Raw genomic sequence first — 20,067 nt, forward strand, 5'->3', positions numbered from 1 at the left:
TGCACGTCTTTTTTATTAAAAAACGCCCTGTATGTAATTATATCCAGGCTTTATGAATAACGTCTGCGCAGCTTTAGTAATAACAAAAGCACAACTCAAACTGGAGCCTACCTAAGGTCAGAGCCAATGAGCGCGGAGCTCGTGCACACCGCGGCCAATGGCTGGTCCCGGGATGCTCGCGCACAACCGTTTGAAGGGCGGTCCTGGGCAGAAAAAGGAAAGTATGGATCTCAGAGCGGCGGAGGTAGTTATTCCCGAAATATATGCAGCGGAGGCGTTTTGGGGGATAAAAGTTAATGAACATATATGTTTTCTTGCTCAGTAAGTAAGCGGGAATTTATTTTACACTCTGTATCTTCATCTTTGCGTTTACACGCAGTTAGGCAACCCGTGTAGTGTGTTTTTGACTGATTAGCTGGGGACTATCAATACCTTCATGGCTCTGATCGCGACTGACCAGAGCTGCAAGCTGAACGGGACTTCAGTGATTTACGGCAGAGCTGGTTCGAGGAAAGAGGTGTTTCGGGGACCCGCGGACGGCTTTAAAACTGCCAAAATGCAGCCCAAAGAAAGTGAGTATTCAACAGATGGTTTGCCCAAAGCCTTTCTGCACAGCCTGAGGACCCTCTTTGACATTTTGGATGACGGTGGTCGGGGCTACGTCCATATCTCAGAGATCGAGAGCCGCTGGCAGGGCGCAGACACTCGGGACCTGCCAGGCGGAGTGCTGGGCTGCCTCAGGAGGGTCACACCACCGCACGGCTGCCTCACTTTTGAGCGCTTTGTTGCCGGGCTCCGGTACTCCATGCTCAACCCGGAGAACAGCTCCAACTTCAAGGCCCAGGCGGCCGTGCACCCGCAGCAGGCTCCGAAGCAGCACCACAAACTCGCACCACTGTCCAAATGCAATGTCGGGACTCGGGTTGAGAACAAGGTCCGCCCGCTGGGGCCGAGTAACGTAACGAACACCCAGCAGCACCGGGCACCCCCTCAGCACAACCGGGCCAGGCCGGAGGAAGGGTCCGGGTACCCGGCGTGTGGACCGGCGCGGTACAGCGCGGGCCTCGATAGACCCGGGCGGAGTTTGGAGCGGATTCCCGTCGCTCCAGAGGGTGGGTGTTACCGCACCGACACGAGCCATGTTACCAACCCGAGCCATGTTACCAACCAGCAGAGCAGGGGCAGGTCCATTGAGTCGCTGGCATTGGAGTCTCCACAGCTCCAGAGACCAAGTAAGTGCCACTAGAAAACTGCAAGTGTGTGAGGGGGCAGCGAGTTCATGCAGGACTCATTATGTCATCATTTATAACAGCAACTCATAACTGCTCACTGAAAACAGATCCATATTTGCTCAGTTATGGATCTGTTTCTCATGCTCAGATGCAAAGACTCACAATATGCTGCTTTCATGTAATTATATGAAATTCCGCGACCTCTGAAATTTCTAGCCAGAGCGATGAATCTTTCAAAGTGTTAATAACTTACTAATAAATGCCAGACATAATTATCAAAGTCCAGTATGATGGCTTTAAATTAGTCTGACTGGCAGAGATTGATCTGAGGTCTGTAAAACAAAGACATTTCTGGCATTTCTTAACCAAAATTAACAATCATTTATTAATGTGCTCGCAGATATTTTGGGGGGCGCATTAACTAAATCGATTTTTATTGTTCCAAAACTAAAGCATCTAATCTGCATCTGAGAAGCTGCTAATTAAGAACACCAGGGCTCAGAAGTAATGACACTAAATTTCTGTGATGAGTCCTTACATTGCATGCATAACCTGAGCTGATATGTCCACTGCAGTCCTACGCTCTTCATTCCCCTATTATAATTTGACTGGGGCTACTGAACCGTGATGTCCACACAAGTGCACAATATCTTCAGAGTTTCTTGCAAGTCACTGTTTGTTATTCAGCTGGGGTTTTTCACATGTGAAAAAAGGGAACATTGAAGAGAGTCCAGTAACAGTCTCTGGGATTTTGATAGCACGTTATGGCATTATGTCATGGCTTAAACAGAGGGTCTGCTGCAGTCACGAGTGCTTAGTTGAATAATTGCCATCGTTAACCCTAAGATAGGTCAGAGATTATGTTAGAAACTACAGAGATTTAGAGTTTCATTCGAGTCTTCAGTATTTAGCTTTCTGGTCTTACACCACTACTGTGGTGAAGTTCTTAAATATATACATGCTGTCATATATGGAATGACAGTTCTTTTTTGCCCTTTCATATAGTCACATACACTCAGCTTGAGTCTGTTCGAGTTTGCATCATATCTGTACACTCAGGCCTGTGCGGAGCTACAATAAGAGTGACACTCTTGCCATCTCTCTGTTGAGCCCACAGGGCTTTAGTTGCATATACCATTTGAGAACAGTGTGAATTCTGATTTTCACTCATGCTCAGATGCAAAGACTCACATACGTCTATTCTGCTTTTTGTCTTTTGTGGCGCTGTGATTAAATGAAATCGAGGGAAACCCTTACATTTTAAACAGCATTGTTCTTCCAGCTTTGTGACCCCACCTCTGGGATGAACTGGAATTAGGTGCTGACTACGATCCGGATTCCAAAATCAGCAAAAGTTTGCATGCTGATATAATGGCGCATTAATGGCAGAAATGTTAAAGCATCAAAGCAAGAGTGTGCAGCTTATGTGTCCACACACTTTGGGGCATAATACAGACTGACCAGCAGTGTTCATGCTGTAATCTCTCACATGCAGCCAAACCCTGTTGGATTAGTCCAGATTACAGCACACAGGCCAGGACTTTCTGAATCACGGCAGCAGTGAAATCCTCCTCAACGCTGTGAACTTCATCACATATCCCAGACACTCACTCTGTCTTTCTCTGTCTCCTGGTTTAGTGAAAGCTGTGCACTCTAATCTAAAAATCTGATGATGATAAAATACCACAGAGTACCACTGAGATGTGGTACATATAGATTTTGAATAGTTTGGAGATAGTGCCCACTTAACGTGAACCTGCATGTACTTCAGCTGTGACAGCATGATCTTCGAAAGAGGAAAACATTCACTTAACTCCACATTCATAGGTATAGAGGCCAGGAGAAGAGTTAAAGTAGATGTGGGCAAAAGAATAAGGATGATTTTTAATTAGATTAGACTGATACCAGCGCTGCTGTCGAATCAGTTCACAGCTTTGATTCTTTATTGATTCGCTCACTGATTCCTGATTATTATTCATGTGGAAAAAAGCAGGCCTGTGCAGATTCAGTGTCAGTGATGCAAGAGTTTCATTAACTCTCTGTCTGAATGGAGTGTAGAAACAGTATTTAAAAAAAAAGGGCTTGACTGCCTCAAGTTTGACATCACTGTTTTGCAATTTGCTACTGTTAGACAAACATTCAAGCATTGGTGAAAGAATGTGATACACCTCAAGGGAAGAGATTGTGACGGATTAGACAATCTGGAACCAGTTTGCAACCTGAACCGCTTCTCTGTCACTGCAGAGAAACCTTGTTAGATCTATAGAGTAACTGGAAGCAGATCTACACCTGCTTGGACTGAAATCAAAGTCTGTCCCTTTTTTTTAAGAAATAATCCTAACCCGATGTCTTCTGTCAGTCCTTCCCTTGTTAAACATTAAAGTGCTGCACACTGCTGGCTTTAGAAGCACCAACAAGGCTCAGGAAACAGCTCAGATGCTTTACATCCCTATAAGCATTCACACAAGGGACAATGACCATATGCACACTTTAAAATAAAACAGAAAATAGAAATGCTGCCACATCAGTGCACATTTACAGAGTGCAGCTCCCTCCTGTGGTAAAAACTGGCAGCCCAAATACATCAGTTCAAGCATTTTCTTACTCTTTGTGAACTGTTAGAGTAACATGCATTCTCATATGCGACGTTTTTCATCTGAAAGTACTTTGGAAATCAGAGTATGACAAACAATTAAATAAATAAATTAAAAAAAATCTTTTAAAATAACTGGAAAAAAGCAGCCAGTGTCCAAAGAAAACATTTGATTTGAAAGACCTTCAAATAGCCTGAAGAGATATTGCTCAAGACAACAAAAAATTACAAGAAAGTTTCCTAGAAAGAAATGAGGAGTGGCTCAAGAGGAACAGAGTGTTGGTGTGACAGAGGAGGATGCTGAGGATAGTGTGAGATGGAGGCAGATGATCCATTGTGGCGACCCTTAAAGCGAGCAGCCAAAAGAAGAATAATTATAGAAGTATGTCATAGTGCAGCAAAGAATAGGAGTATTTTTACTTTACTGTGCAAGATTGTCACTTTTTCAAATGTTTTTACAGCGCAGTGTATTGTGTTTTTAATCCACTGTCATCAGGAATAACCGAGTGCATGCCAGACTGCATTGCTATGCTGAAACTGTCTGTTTCACGTTTGTCTAGGTGTTGTGAAATCAGGTTTGCCGAGGTCTCAAAGTGAATCAGCTACAGGATTTACCGGCGGCTCAAGGAGACACGGGCGGAGCCGGGAAGAGCAGAGGAGGCATACCATTTCCAATGGAGTGGATTACGGAATGGTTGGTGAATGAAAAGCAGACAAACACATTCGTTTCAGGTTTTTATGAAGTTACCATGCAAACGGGAATAAACAGACCAGCTGGAAAATGTTACATGTTTTTAAGCCTGTTTGGAAAAGCAAAGATAAGTTAAGCAGTGACCCTTAAGCCATATACACGTTGTAGTTTAGCAGGCGGCCCTTTTCACTGTTTTATTTGTGCTGGAGTTTCATAGAGAGACTGAGGGCTGTGTGGAAACTTAATGAAAAACAGACAAATATCTATTTTGACAAGTTTAGAAAACATTTCCAGAGCAGGCTCTATTCTGCTTCACCTCCTATTGGCCCACACATTCCCCTCCCATCCCTCTGCCCCCCTGCCTCCCCCTCTGACTCCGCCCCTCCCACCCTCTGGTCCAGCGCTCGCTCTCCCTCTCTCCCCCTGCCTCAACGTTTTCCACTCTTTCCAGCTCACCTCTTCTCCCTCTTCCTTTTGCGTGTTTTTGTCAGCGTCTCCGTGTCTTTCTTTTTCCCCTGGCCTCTGTGTCTGGAGAAATTTACTGACCGGCTCCCCTCCTTCTTCCTCTATCCCAGCCCCTTTCCTCCTCCTCCCCTCACTCCCCTCTGTCCCTCCCACCCCAGGCCGGCTTGGCCCGCAGCTGCCCTGATGGTAGTGAGCCGAGTTGGGCCCAGGGGCCTAGTAGAAGTAGAGGACTCGCTTGGCAGGCCTGGCCCAGCTTTAACGGCTGTGTGGGTGGCCTACACTACCGTCTTCATCCCCCTCAGCAGTAGCCTCTACAGCAGCAAGGCCCTGCACTTTTTCCTCTGGGTGAGTAGGTTGAGAGGGATGGAGAAGGAGAGGGAGAGATAGCCTCTATCCTCTTTGACTATCTGTGAGATGGTTTTGTAAAGAAAAGGTTACACTGTTGAAGATTTTGTATTGGTATTTAATTGTGTCAGCGTCAGTAAAGATTTCCCAGTAGCTTTTTGATGTATGAGCTGAAATGGACAGTAGAAATTAACGATTTGTACTTATGAGGTTTTTCTTTGTGCCCAAAATTGTGAGAAAGTTACAAAGTAACAAAGATTTTTTTTTTGGTGGTTACAGTGTCTCCATTGTGAGGATTTGATACAGTTTGAGTGTAAGTTTGACTTTTTGGGTTATGATTTAAAAAAAAAGTCTCTAAGAAGTCTGATTAATTAAAGAAAATGTAACTAAATGATGTGAGTTAGCTGATTGACAGCATGCCATTTTAAACCATTTCTTCACCAATGTATGCACTTCCTGCCTTAGTTTCTTTAATATTCAGGTATATTAAATATGTCAGGAAAGGAGACTTGCCAATTAATCAAATGATCAGAATAAGTCTTCATAAATATCCTTGTTTTTATCACTTTTAGCTTGAAAACACCTTGTGTTCTTTGAATCAGTTTGGTATCAAATCTGTGCTTTTGTGTGCATTCATGACAGCACGGAAGCACAAGTCTTCCATAACCCTTTAAGCTTTTTGCTGTTCTACTTCTTCTGTGAGTATTTTCTCTTTTTTGCACCCTTTGGGAGATTTGATACTGGTGCTTCATTCTAAACATGGACTCCCCCCTCCGACCATTTCATTATCAGAGGCCCCCTCCTCTCCTCTTCATTTGTGAACACTCTCACTTTAGTGTGAGTGAGAGTGAGTTTTGGTGAAGGATTTTAGTGTGTTGTCAGGCAGTGTTTCCCGCATGTTTACTGGTGTATGAGCGATGATCTGTGGAATGTAGGGAGCTGTGCAGGGTTGGCTGGATGGATGGAGCCATGGGTGGATAGATAGACATAGATGACACACCAGGTGGCTGAATGCCAACAGTGAGGCCTTGACTGTGGCTGCTTGCTGCATGGACAGCCTGGTCAGCACAACTCATTGCAGCCTTGCTGGGCTGCAAACACACACACACACAAACATGCTTTTTCTCTCACACATCTCTTCCTCTCTGTCTCTCTTTCACAAACACTGGGGTGGCCATAGCTGAAGTGCTGTTTACCCCATTCTTAGGTTGCTGTGCGGTTGCCATAGGGCTGGGGGTGATTGCTCCTCTAAACATTGTTCATGATGGGAGAGAGTCCCACACAATTGGTGTGGCGCCATTGTCTCAGCCAGCACAAAAGAGCGTGCTGCGGATGCCCTTGTGAAAGGACTGGAGTTTGTCTACCATGCAGAGTGCTGGCAAAAAAATAAAAATAAATCAGTGATTAGATTTCATCTTGATTCGAAAGCGCACTTAGTGATGTCACGAAACTTAAATGTTTTCATTCATTAGAGTCTCAGTGGGGAATCTATCCAGAAATTAACTTCAGGCGAGTTTGGTTTAGGTTCTTAACCAAGCTTTTCTCTTCCTCTTTCTTTTCACTCTCCTACATCTGCTTTTCAATTTCAACTCACGCAGTTGAAGCAAATGAAAGAGCTGGAGCAGGAGAAGGATTCCCTGCTGGCGGGCCTGGAAGTGGTGGAGCGGGCCCGAGAATGGTACCAGGACCAAATCCACAATGTCACAGAGAGACAGCGGCACATCGGCCAAAGCTCACACTGTGCGGTCAGTTCAAACACTACTGTGAAACAGCTACAAAGTGTGATATGCATTTAAAATAAAACTTATAGACCATGTTGCATCACAAGACGGTGCTTCTGAAATATCTAGAATAAGGACTAATTGTTTAAAACAATTATAAATTGTTAGTCTGTGAAATAAATGAAAACACTAAGAATGAGGCTGCGACTGTCTCAGTAATTTGTTGTGATATTGCATTCAGTGTGAACTGGAGGTTGCACGGTTTGAGTGCTCTTCATGAAAATTGAAGTAGGCAATATGTTTTGTTTTATTTTATTTTTTTTTAAATTAACACAAGTTGCCCAACAGGGATCTACGACCGTGCACTATTTCAGGCTTTAGAAAATCTAGTTAATTATGGGCGACTTTAGGGAATCACATTTCTTAAAAGATCAGCTGAATATTATGAAGCATTAGAAAAAGTACAAAAGGCTGTATTCTATCATTGTAAAGTCTTTACCTTTCAATATAAAGCACCTTAAGGCAACTCCTGTGATTTCATGATATGAATAAAAATGTGAATATAAATAATAGACATGGTGATGGAGCTGATTAAAGAGAAGACTTTCATGTCAGAAAGTTGGGTTTGAAATGTTGTATTTATTTGTTTTTTTAATTGAAGGGCTTATAGTAATCTGCAGGATGATGGTGGAGTCTTTATTTTCTTATTTCTGCCTACTGCAGCTTTGATATGATTTGACTTTGCTTCAAATCAGTTATTAATTAATCAACTTTGCTCACCTCGTGTCACAGAAGTATGACATTTTTTCAGTCATTTATATAGACTGTATATAAAAGATGGATGTGGCTAACATCTGATCCTTTTTTGAAGTCACTAATTTAGTAGTGCATTGTTAGTCACAGAGTAAAAGAAAGTGCTTACCAAGGTTATTATCGTTAACGAAAACTAACGAAATAACGAAAACTAGAAGTGAAAAAACATTTTCGTTAATGGAAATAAAAATAAAAACAAAAAAAGGAAAATAACTAAAACTGTAATGAGTGTTCACAAAACTAACTAAAATTAACTGAATTTATAGCAAAAATGTGTTTAGTTTTCATTGATGTGTGCGTGTCATACAATAGTCAAGGGTGAAAATAAAGTTTAGTTTCCAGATTTTTTTCTTGCTGTGTCTCATTATGCCAGCAGGTGGCAGTACGTTAGTCGAGTCGTCTGTGTTGCTGCTCCGTCCACGCGCAGAATCATGTCAGGAAAAGTCGGGAGAAAGCGCCAGAGTCCAATTTGGGATTACTTTGAATATGACTGTGTTTTGGATAAAGCAAGTGTCTTGTAGTGGAAAGAGACAAATTATGAGGGACATTTCTAAAGGGGAAAAAAATCCCACAAACCTTAAAGTGCACTTGAAAAGCTCACACAAGAAGGCTAACCTAGCTTACCTTGAGAAGGTAAGGGAGCGCACTCAAACCTCATCCCCAGAAAACAGAAGCTAACCCCAGGCAGGCAGCGTGATGCATCCCGAGACAACAGGATGGGGATATCTACATAACTGTGTGAGTCAATTGCCTTCAAAAGGTTTATCAATTCACTTGAACCAAAATTACGAACACCCGGTGCTGCAAGAGTTAAGTCTCATTGGGGCCAAGATATAAATTTTATATTTGCCTGGTATCAATGGTTGTTCATCTGCCTTTATTTATTTATTTATTTATTTAAAGAACCCATAGGTGGGAATGTGAGTTGTCTGTCTCTGCGTGTTAGCCCTGCGACAGACAGGCGACCTGTCCAGAGTGCAGGGTATGGTAGCTGGAATAGCAACATACCCAAGGATAAGCAGAAGAGCATGACTGATATGATGAAACTGGGATTTTGTTGCACTTAATTATTGCAAACACAACTAAAACTATAACTGAAACTAATCAAAACTAAACTGAAACTAAGGATTTTCAAAAAAATAAAAACTAAACTAAACTAGCAAACAATTGGTAAAAACTAATTAAAACTGATATAAAATTGAAAATCTGAAGTCAAAACTAAATAAAAATAAAAACTAATGAAAATTGCAAAACTATTAAAACCCTGGTGCTTACTGAGCAAATAAATCAAAGTCACTTTCACAGTGGTAGGCTGTAATGGTACTGGAGGTGGGGTGAGGGGTCATTTAAAAGTTTTTTTTTTAAAAATATAATAATAACAACAACAACAATAATATGAATAATAAAATATATAAGATTATATAAGAATTTAAGATTTAAAAAAATATATAAATACAAAGGAATTCATAATGTTAAAAATGGCAACTTAAAAAAAACTAGTAGCACAAGCTGATATATACATATATACATTTTTCCCCCATTATGTTTTTCTTTTGAAATCCTGGGGGGGAAAAAACGTTAGTATCTAAAAGTGATTTTTCATTTTTCTGACCAATTTTTGATCTTAAACTTGTCTTATCTTTTGTTATTAGCTTGAAAGAAATTTAAATGGGAAAGTAAGGCTGTTGATGGAAAATCATCAGGATTAATGAATGAGGACACATAGGAAATGCTTTATTTTCCACAGAGTCTCAGTTTTAAGGTTGGGCGGATTAATAAGCAGTGTGAAGTTTGGGAATGGCTGCTACATACAAAAAGAAGTGACCCCCTGCTGGCCATTAGAAAGAATGCAGGTTTAAGGCACTACTTCCATCTTTTATATACAACTTTCTGCTATAGCCTTTCCAGTCACTGCTTGTAAATGTGAGCGAGAAATGCAGGAAACTGATAATTTAAGGGCAGGAGAAGAGTAATTCAGTTACCTCAGACAAAATAAAAATATGTAACAAGGCTTGGTTTATGTCTCTGCAACTGTTTTTCAAGCACTTTTACCTGATTGGACACAATTTTTGACCTGAGCTTACAAATGCTTTGTCAAGTCACCATCCCAGCTTGCCATGAGATCTTTCTTTCTCTTGATGCTTGAATGTCACCCTGATCGTTTTTTCATGCTCTCTCGTTTGCAGGATTTTTTCACAGAAGCCAATCAGAGTCGCATGAATGCTCTCATTCCCAAATTACAAGAAGCCAACCGCTGCCTTAATGAGCTTATTTCCTGCACGGGAATGGTGAGTTTATCTTTTGTTTTTCTTTGTTTTAGGATTTAAGCAGAGTCAGGCATTGCTAATGATTTGGGATTTATTAGTGTAATCTAATTACAACCCCTAAGTTTGGATTTAAACTTTTCTCGACCTTTTCAAAATGTCCAATAGCCAGAACATGCTTAGCACGCCCAGCTCCTGAGGAACTCTTTATGTGGGGTTTCAATATTGTCTTTCTCTGTTGTCTGTAGATAAAGTGCAATGTCAGCTTGTGTAAATTGTGTAATGTTGTAATGTATGTGTTTGTAATAAGCCAACCACAACCCTACCAGGCCTGAATATTTGCTACTCTAATGAAAGACTTGGGGTTAAGAATCAGCATTTTTTAGAATAAAATCCCCGAGAGTCACAAAACCTGAGAAACAGTATGCTTATAATCATTTAGCTGTAATAAAGCACGTGGGTCTCGGCATTATCAGAGTTTTATTAAATGACATCAAATGAAAGAAATTAAATAAAAATAAGTGGAATGTATTTAAAACCTAATTTTGTCCTACTCAGAGTATCTCTTTTCTTTTTGTTACCTGGAAATGTTGAATGCAGTAAATATTTCTCAAAATAATAATAAATAGCCTGAAGCAGGCAAAGCAGTTAAAGGGAAGCCAGGTTAATGTTCAACATGTTAATTTTGTTACTCTGTGACACACTGTGGCAGAGCTGAAGTGTAACAGGTTCCTGTTCGTTTCTTAGCAGCCATTTCCTTCCAGCAGCGCTCAGACAGCAGCTCTCTCAGCTAACGCCCAGCCTCCTGCTCCAGCTCCTCCACAAGCCATTCAGAGACTGAAGGACCAGAACCGCCTCCTCACGCAGGTTTTATATATTTAATCTGTCACCAATAACCAACCAAACATACTGTTTGTTTGTTTGTTTTTTTTAAGCCTGCACACTTATTTTCTCTTCTACCTTTTCTTTAAGGAGGTGACGGAGAAAAGCGAGCGGATCACCCAGCTGGAGCAGGAGAAGTCTGCTTTGATAAAGCAGCTTTTTGAGGCCCGAGCCCGCAGTGCACAAGACACAAGCACCTTGGATTCCACCTTTATCTGAAAAAAAAAGAAATAAAAAAGAAACTCCACCCAACACCAAACGTCAGCTAGGAGACAACACGATGATGTCATATCAGCACGCCGGTAATCTGAAACTGACTCCTGTTTACCCAGCTGCCCGTTCAGGACAGTGATGCACATTTAGCCATAAATGCGAGCACTCCAACCCAAATCAAACCACGCACTGCTGCTAGATGCAAGCGCTCCTGATCCTAACCCTGATCTTGTCTAAATCCGTTTTCTTTTTTTTTCTTTTTTTACTTCTCGTTGTACGAGTACTGCAGTAACACTCCTGGTAGGGTTAGAAACTTGAGGCTCATGGTCCCATCACTCCATTTCTTGCAGGATTAGAGGATCTCCACTGCACAACAAACAAATAACGAGAACGTTTACATTCACCGGGAGTCCACCATCGCTCCTTAAGTAGCGGTTTGAGAAGCTATTGGACAGTGGAAGTGGCAGGGAGGAGACATTTCTCTTGGAATAAAACGCCATACTCTTAAACAAGGAAAACAAATCATTAGCTGGATACACTTGCTGTGACCTACATACATTTTTTTTTTAAGTTTGGTACTTTTATTTCAATCTGTATAAGAAACACTGTGTCCCCGACTTTCAGTATTTCTCCCCTTTGATGTAAATGAATCCTTAATAGCACGTTTCCCTGATTTCAAAAGCTGACAGAGATGAATTAATGAAAGAGCGGTTTGTATTTCATAGTAGCATGTTAAATGTTCCTCAATTTTTGAATGTTATTATCTTTTTTTAAAGACTGGAGAAAAAAAATATGGAAGGATAGCCTACTATCCAATGAGAGGCAGAGGTGGATTAGGGAAATTTGGAAGTTTGCATGTGGAAGAAAGCTGCGGAGCATGAACGTAGTAGATGGTGAATGTTTCGGAAAAGCTGCTGCCAGAAAAAAACCCAGTAATACAGATGAACAAAAGAAGCACTGATCACTTCGATACAATGGAGTGTTCTGTTGGGAAATATTATTCCCTAGAATTTGCGCTGGTGTTGCTTTGACTTATAACATTTGCTTAAACACTCCTGATGGTCAAACTGATAGCAGCAGCCTGCCACCCTGCGAACGCAGCTGAAGAGAATGGCAGACATCTGGCTTCCAGCCTCGCTGATGCAGGACAAGCTAGGGCTGTGCGATATGACCAAAATCTCATATCCCAATATAAGAATTCTATCGTCCGATAACGATATAAATCACAAAAATGTAACATTTTCTGTAAATTCTGTGAATCTCGGGCGGCTCGACTTGCGGGAAGTGTTTCCAGCTGCGCGTCATGTAGCTGGAGTCGAGTGTTTTAACCGATGCATGAAACGATACATTTTTAGACATAAGTTGTAAAGGCCGCCGTTTTCTTTGTGAGTATTTATTACACGGCGTGCTGCGGGGAAAAGCCTGTTCTAACGTTTGAGTCTACGGTTTAGTTTTTAGCACCTGGCGGCTCTTTTTTACTTCTCATCCGTAAATAATCTGCTCTTTCACGTGATTCAGTTTATTTTGAAAAGTCTCAACAGGATCTTGAGCTTTATTGTGAAAGGTTTATGTGGAACATAAACAAGCGGACACGCGATGCTGTTACCGTCGTTGTTGTTAACCACAACGCATAAAAACAGGCGCTTGTCCGTCCGTAGTGTGGTTATATTACATATAAGAGAAAGAGAGAACTTTAAGAAATTAATATAGCCACAACAGTGACCATCAAAATGATGAAAAAATATTGCCGTAAAGTTTATTTTGCGACACCACGAAACAAACGATAGCGTAAAATGAAACGATAGATGTTTTTATATCATCATCCGATATATATCGTTATATCGAACAGCCCTAGGACAACTTGATCCACAGAGGCTCAAACGATCTGGTGCCAGACACCACAGGACACCCCTGGAGGACCTGCCTCGATGACCTGAGGGATCAGATTTTAGGATTTAGAAGCCAGGTGGGGGAACTATACTAAATCTCTCTATTCTCTGAAAAGATTTCACTTTGAATCTTAGAGATTAAAACGCTAGCACAGATGTGAAAACCCTGTTTTGTCCTGTTATGTTTCCCCTTTTACCAGCAGTCTGCAAGTTTACAGGAGTACTGTTTAGTTTGTGGGTGGAAATAGAAATAATTAAACACATTATGGTTTAATAGCAACTGTATGGTACTGCTGGGATGTCTGCGTATAACAGTTTCTGTGCCGTGTGGGTGTCCAGCCCCAACTTGTTTGATTGTATGTTTCTTGCTGCTCAAACTGCATGATGTGTGAAACTCTTTTTCCTTCTGCTTTCTATTGAGAGGACTTCAGGTTAAATGTCAGAAATAAACATGACAGCGATGACACTGGTTCTGTGGTTCTTCGAGATGCATTTTCCCACAAGCTTTGCTGACGCTAAACACTTAAATTAAAGAATAAACATTATAAAAACAGCACAATATGACACAAACGAATGATAGTTGTTTGAATCTGAGCTCTTTTCATATCGATTATCTTTCAGTGTGAACAAAGCTTATTTAAAAGAAATGTGGATGCTGATGCAAACGCAATATCAGCTAGTCTCTATATCAGAAAAGATGAGCAGCTCTGTGGTCTTGCTTCTCTTTTTCTGCTCCCACATTTTGATGCAGTTTGCTAGTCACGAACTGCAATTGCAATTTACACGACAAAGCAGTTAAATATCTTTACAAAAGAAAAACTCAAGTAGAACTGATATTCAAGGATAATCTGACCCGTTTAGCTCTGCTGTGAATTGTGCTGTTAATTCTGGTCATAATTCCAGGAGATTTCCCTTGTTGGCTGTTAGTGATGATTACCTGATGTAATTAATGCAACACATTTGCACTTCTCCCACAGATGGCAACAACTCACTGCCTTTATGCATGTAGACACGATCCAGATGATCTGCTGAAGTTTAAACTGAACTTCAGAATAGGGAAGAAAGAGGATTTAAGTGACTTTAAATGGGGTGTGTTTTTTTTTTTCTGGTTTCTGGTGTTTATTTGGATGGTAGGGTCAGAATTTGTTGCACCCTACATGAATATTTAGGTTTGTGGTGCTGTAATGGTGTGGCAGATATTTTCTTGGCGCACTTTGGACCCCTTGGGACCAACTGAGCATCATTTAAAGGAACCTAATCCAAGGGAGGAACCATTGTTGTGTCTACACATAACTTTGGTACTAGCAGCCTGTTGCAAAAATGCATGATTTATTTCCATGTCTTTAGTTCAATCTGCAAAAAATGCCAAAGATAGCACAGTTTGACAGGCATAAAACAGTATTTGTGCATCAACAAGCTGATTCCCAAAGAGCTATTAACTGAAAACTTGGCATATCTCAGTGTGGTGTGCAGTCTGTCCAAGTGGAGGACAAAAAAGAACCACGAGGAATAAAATGAATCCTATCTACTGAAAACGTAGAGTATCTAAAGTTCATTACCTTAATAAATAAGACAAAGACCTCACACAGGACTGAGCGATACATCTATCAGTGCGCCCCAGGGCAGCTGTGGCTACAATGTAGCTTGCCATCGCCAGTGTGTGTGAATGGGTGAATGACTGAATGTAGTGTGAAGCGCTTTGGGGTCCTTAGGGACTAGAAAAGCGCTATACAAATGCAGGCTATCTAGACCTTCAGTGGATCCATCTACTGTTCACTGAAAGCACTTCAGAAATAGCTTCAGTGGAAAGGTGGAGAAACGCCTGAGGTATGCCAAACATCACAAAAACTGGACTGAAAACCAGTGACAACAGGTGGAGGCTCTGCCTCTGGCTTCATTTCAGTCAAAGGTGTTGGAGATCTTGTGCAAATCTACAGAATTATGAACACAGAAAAGTGCCGTCAAATTCTGATCCACTGTGCAATACCATCTGGAAAACGTTTTATTGGCAATGGCTTCATTTTTTAGCACGACAATGATCCCAAACACATAGCAAATGCAGTACAAATATAACTGGATAGAAAAACAGTGAAGCATTCGTGGATTGGCCTCCCCAGAGCCCAGACCTCATCATTATTGAAGCAGTGTGGGATCATGTGGACAGAGAACAGAACAAAAGGCATCCAACATCCAAAGAAGAGCTTTGAAGAAGCCTGGAAAACTATTCCAGAAAACTATTTAAACAAAATACAGGAAAGCTGCCTAAGAGAGTTCACGCTTTGTTAAAGAATGAATGTGATCCTTCTAACAAGTTGTTCCCAATTCACACTATTTTCTCCTAGAAAAAATTGTAAATAAAATACTTTATAAAGACGCTGCACTGTCATGGACTGCGAAACCTTGGCGGTCCAAACAATGTAACTCAGTGTGACGTTTAATGTCAAACTGCTCGCAGCCAGATGGTCATACGATGCAACAGATGTGGAAAATCACGCTGTTCCTGGACAGGTCTGTGTGCGCACAAGGAGGCTCGCCAAGTCTAACTTATACTCGAGTCACCGTCGACACCGACAACTGACACCGATGAGGGATATCAGTGTGATCATTATCTGCACAGGAACAGCATAGATATAAAGGATTATGCTCTACAATATGACCAAGGTAAGAGTCTTTGAACTTGATGAAAAACACTAATATTCATTTAAAAGTTATGTGAAGCCACAAAAAGTGTCTGGATTCAGAAAACAGCTGACATGTTGCTTTCATTGCCATCTGCTTTTGTTCTTTCTGATGATAGAGTATCAGAGCAAACCTGTGGAAATCTTCCATCTTTCATGAGGGAGAAACACCTCCTGTATACCTGACAACAACACACACACACACACACACACACACACACACACACTCAAAGGTAAGCAAACCTCAGCAGGCACCTTGTAAAGCTGTTCAAACAACCCAAACCAATGAAACGCTATAAACGAGCAGGACGCCATGAAGGGACTGACAGAATGATTTACAGGCATTTACATATTCAGAGACTGTAAACTTCACAGCGGTCTTTTAAATTAATTGTGATTAGTTGCGAAAAGGTCAAAGGTCACCTGAGAGGTAATTCTGTAATCCTCCACATCAAAGGTCTCCATAGATCCTCAAAGCATTCATGGTGTAACTGTGAATCACTGCGTGAGGTGACGTGCAGTATTTCAGTAGGAATAGGGACGCGTCCCCCATTTGGCTTGCTTGATAACCCACCCGGTAGACATCACACCGTGAAACCTGACAGTCTCATGTAACCTGTTACACATGTTACACCAATCAGAAGTGATTTTTCTGGACTGTTGCATCAGTTGTTTACTGCCGATTTTCCGTCAGGCACCATTAGTTTGTTGCATCATTGCCAATCGCTGTGAATGGATGACGACTTGCCGCAACATCTGCTCCTCCCTTAATCTTTGTTTTAACCTGTTTTTTTTTTTTTCCCTTTAGCTGTTTGTTTCAAACCGCTTCAACTACCTTTCACCCATTTGAGAAATTACTTGCGTTAGTTTTGTCAGTGTTAATTTTAAAGGTGGTGCACGCGGGCCCAAAAAGACATCGTGGCATCCAGAGGGAAAGCCTCAGCCTCCACGCCCTCATCTCCACGCTGTGATTGGATGATCCCCGAAGTGTTGGCTCATGTTCCTTCATATGTTTCTTAATCATTTAGAGGTAAACAGGAGACACATGAATGATTCGTGGAGATTTTGGGCACCAGCCGCTTCAGGAAGACATTAATCAGGTGAGCACCCGGTAACTCCTGATCGCTAGATTACAGTAGAAACAGTTTTGCTTAAGTGTCTGCATCCTGTGTTAGCTCATAAGTCTTGGTGGCCATGTTTTCTTCATTGGCTAGCGCTGCAACCTTTATGAGCACTTTTGTTCTACATGAAATGGAGCTCTGTTCAGCTTAGGCTGCACATTTACATGCCACAAATAGAAATGGTGTGGTGCATGGAAACATGCACAAACCCACACACACAATTCCAGCAGCTGTTTATTGAACGTTTGATAATATTATGCACAGTCTCGTCACAGCTCTGTGGGGGGGTGTAAAAACTTTGTATATGAGGTTGCGAGGCTATTGAGGGTGTCATACTTGAACAGTTAAAGGCAAAAGAGGCTGAAAGGTAAGACGATTTCTGTTCATAACAATATGAATAAAGGGTGAGAGGTGTATCATTACTGAATTAATCAGCTGTAACTCATTCTGTTTATGATATTTCTAACATTAGCCAGCTGTTATTAGTAAAAAAAAAAATTAAATAAGACTTCAGTTTTACTTGCAGCATCAGGATGTTCACTTGGGTATTGAAGAGGTTATTCTTCACGCGTTCATTTATCTCTGGCTCAAGTGTCAAAAATACAAAAATAGGTGCCGTGCTGCTGTAAATGCAAACGCATGTATTGTGACAGTATAACTCCCAATATAGCAACAAAATTAGCCACACATAACTTAAGCATTTTACACAGTAAAGTAAAATGTTAAAGCAGCAGTAGGATAGCAACAGCTCTATGTCAACTCGCCTCTACCAACCATCACCCTGAAACACTTCAATACTGTGTTCCTGCTTGACTCTTGATTCTAACGGGCCTTGCTGGCCTCTTATCTTACAGATCTTTGCACATCTTCTCAATACTTCCCTTTCTGATCTAGTTGAGAGGTCATGGAGGTTTTCTACATCAATTCGTCTCTGCTCTTCATCTCTCACAGACCGCTCAACTCCACTGCGGTTGAGAAGACAGTGTATGAGTCCTGCAGAAACATGCCTGCCGTACTTATCTGGTATCTGAGCCTGCAGTTCACTAACATGTTCCTAGGCATCCCAGCCAACGTCACGGTGCTGTGGCTCATCCACAAGAACAAACGCGACTCTTCCACCTCTGACATCTTCATCCTTCATCTGGCAGTTCTGGACGTCCTCTTCTGTCTCATCCCTCCCCTGGAGCTCGTAAACCTCGTCTTCCTCACCACGACTACCAGCACCTGGTACGTCCTGCGCTTCTTCTACGGCATCAAAGACTCCTCGCCCCTCTTCCTTTCTTGCATCTGCCTGGACCGCTACATGGCCGTGGTCCACCCCATCATCTTCACTAAGCTCAAAGACCGTCTGCACAGGGCAGTCCTGGCCATTGTGGTCTGGCTGATCATTCTGGTCTACGCAGCTGCCAAATGCGCAGGAAACATCGTTAACTTCGACAAGGTTTTCACGGTGATGATCCTCGGAGCGTTCGCCTTCATGGTGTACTGCAACGTAGCGATCCTCTGGGTGCTGAGGCAGTCGCGGCCTGGCGGAGATGCCATGCATCCCGTGAAGAAGAAAGCCTTCAAGATGGTCCTCATTATCCTGGCCATCATAGTGTTCAACTACTTCCCACCTGTCGCACTCTTCCCGTTCAAAGAGTACTTTTCCCCCGATGTGTTTCGCTGCTATATTCACTACATCGCCTTCGGCTTGATGGACTTCAGCAGCACCATTCAGCCTGTGCTGTATCTGTCCAAGGAGGGGCTGCCATGGAGCATCACCTGCAGCCAGAGGAGCAACACTTAAATCCAGCGGGGCTACATGTATGTTGGATGTATTCGAACAAATGTACTGCTCCTGCTTGATTGCATGTTGAAAATTATGATTAATGAAACATTTACCAATGAGGTAAATAGATCTAAGCGCCCTACAAGACCCCAGAATTTTGAAGTTCTTGGTTTAATTAACAAGAAAGGTCAGACCTACAGATAGCTCTGAAATAATACATCTTTAAGGGGTGTGGGAAGTTATAAAAATCATTGTTATTTTACTAGATTTCATAGGATAATTAATAAAGGAATGAGTATCTTAGAGGTTAGTTAGTGACACCCTCAAACAGCAGTTACAGTGGGTGCTGTCAGTAGGTGTGCTGTGACACTTTATGTGATTTCACTCTGCCACTGTAACATTTTCTTTAATTCAATTTTTTAAAAGAAAACCATGCACACCTATTTCTTTATATATCTGATTAAATAAACATGCATGCCCTTTTCGTCCTCGCGTGTAGCCATGTCCTCAGTTTGAGTCGCAAACTACAAGGAATCTAATGCACATGAGCGCAGACAACAGAGACTAATTGCATTTAAGGCAACGAGGAACACCAGCGATAAAATATCATGTTTGGAAATCAGGCAAAAACAATGGTGGACAGATATGAGTACACGTTGGTGAGATGATGTCGCCGCTTCCTTTTGGCAATATTTTACATATTCAAACCTCAGATACCTGCAGTCTGACCGCGATGAGGCAACAGGTCATAAATCCCTTTCATAAAGATGATAAATTTTCACATGCAGCCTCCCTTAAAATTCACGGTGCCATGATCTTCCCTTTAAATTCACACAAATACTTGATACTGGTAGCAGCAGTGGAACATTTGATGGTGTTGTGGAAAATCTAACAATAACCTGCAACACACCCAGTGAGCTTGATTTGAAGTGGGTTTAGTAAACGCACTGCAATGTGGAGAGAGCATCCCAGTGAAACACTAGGTCCATCTGAATTGTGGCCACCGCCCTAACATCTTATATACAGAGACACAGACAAAGAACATTCCACAAACTCTTACATGTTGGCCCTCTCACGGGGGGGGGGGGGGGGGGGGGGCTATACCTCCTCCCTCACAGAGCCAATTATGACCTTGTTTTCTGCTTGATCCCTGATAAGCAGAAGGAGTCCCACTATCTGTTTAACGTCTCCCATTACAATGGAGTGCTCTTACTATAGTAAAGTGAGAAAGTGATATTACTGTAACTAATGTGATATGATTAAATATGTGATTAATACACGAGAAAAGAAATCTGCCACCACAATGGCTGAAAGGACTTGAACCTAGAAGACAGGGAATGTGTAACCATTTTGCACAGAAGCTATTATCTAATTATTCAAGGCTCCTTA

At 41.7% G+C, this 20,067-nt stretch overlaps 2 protein-coding genes across 4 annotated transcripts; both read left to right on the top strand.

Annotated features, from left to right (window-relative positions):
* Positions 1 to 99: 99 nt before the first annotated feature.
* On the top strand, positions 100 to 12,419 carry sapcd2 (suppressor APC domain containing 2). 2 transcript variants are annotated; one of them, XM_026173753.1, is made up of 6 exons: positions 100 to 1,232; positions 4,386 to 4,519; positions 6,925 to 7,071; positions 10,047 to 10,148; positions 10,875 to 10,991; positions 11,097 to 12,419. In XM_026173753.1, exons 1-6 carry the CDS (start codon positions 437 to 439, stop codon positions 11,223 to 11,225), a joined length of 1,425 nt encoding a protein of 474 aa, XP_026029538.1. In that variant the 5' UTR covers positions 100 to 436; the 3' UTR covers positions 11,226 to 12,419. The 2 variants fall into 2 exon arrangements, with proteins under 2 accessions (XP_026029538.1, XP_026029537.1); XM_026173752.1 differs by having other exon boundaries at positions 102 to 1,232; positions 10,872 to 10,991.
* Positions 12,420 to 15,365: 2,946 nt separating this feature from the next.
* Positions 15,366 to 19,740, top strand: hcar2 (hydroxycarboxylic acid receptor 2-). Of its 2 annotated transcripts, none has more exons than XM_026173764.1 (2): positions 15,366 to 16,886; positions 17,762 to 19,740. In XM_026173764.1, exon 2 carries the CDS (start codon positions 17,812 to 17,814, stop codon positions 18,694 to 18,696), a length of 885 nt encoding a protein of 294 aa, XP_026029549.1. In that variant the 5' UTR covers positions 15,366 to 16,886; positions 17,762 to 17,811; the 3' UTR covers positions 18,697 to 19,740. The 2 variants fall into 2 exon arrangements, with proteins under 2 accessions (XP_026029549.1, XP_026029550.1); XM_026173765.1 differs by having other exon boundaries at positions 15,366 to 15,769; positions 15,906 to 19,740.
* The last annotated feature ends 327 nt before the right edge of the window (positions 19,741 to 20,067 follow it).

Source organism: Astatotilapia calliptera, chromosome 7 (genome assembly GCF_900246225.1).
Source record: "Astatotilapia calliptera chromosome 7, fAstCal1.2, whole genome shotgun sequence".
NCBI lineage: Eukaryota > Metazoa > Chordata > Actinopteri > Cichliformes > Cichlidae > Astatotilapia > Astatotilapia calliptera.

Coding starts and splice junctions, on each gene's coding strand:
- hcar2 (XM_026173764.1), top strand. CDS start 17,812: ATGGAGGTTTTCTACATCAATTCGTCTCTGCTCTTCATCTCTCACAGA.
- sapcd2 (XM_026173752.1), top strand. CDS start 437: ATGGCTCTGATCGCGACTGACCAGAGCTGCAAGCTGAACGGGACTTCA. Junction 7,072..10,046: donor GCCAAAGCTCACACTGTGCG/GTCAGTTCAAAC, acceptor TCTCGTTTGCAG/GATTTTTTCACAGAAGCCAA. Junction 10,149..10,871: donor TTATTTCCTGCACGGGAATG/GTGAGTTTATCT, acceptor TTCGTTTCTTAG/CAGCCATTTCCTTCCAGCAG.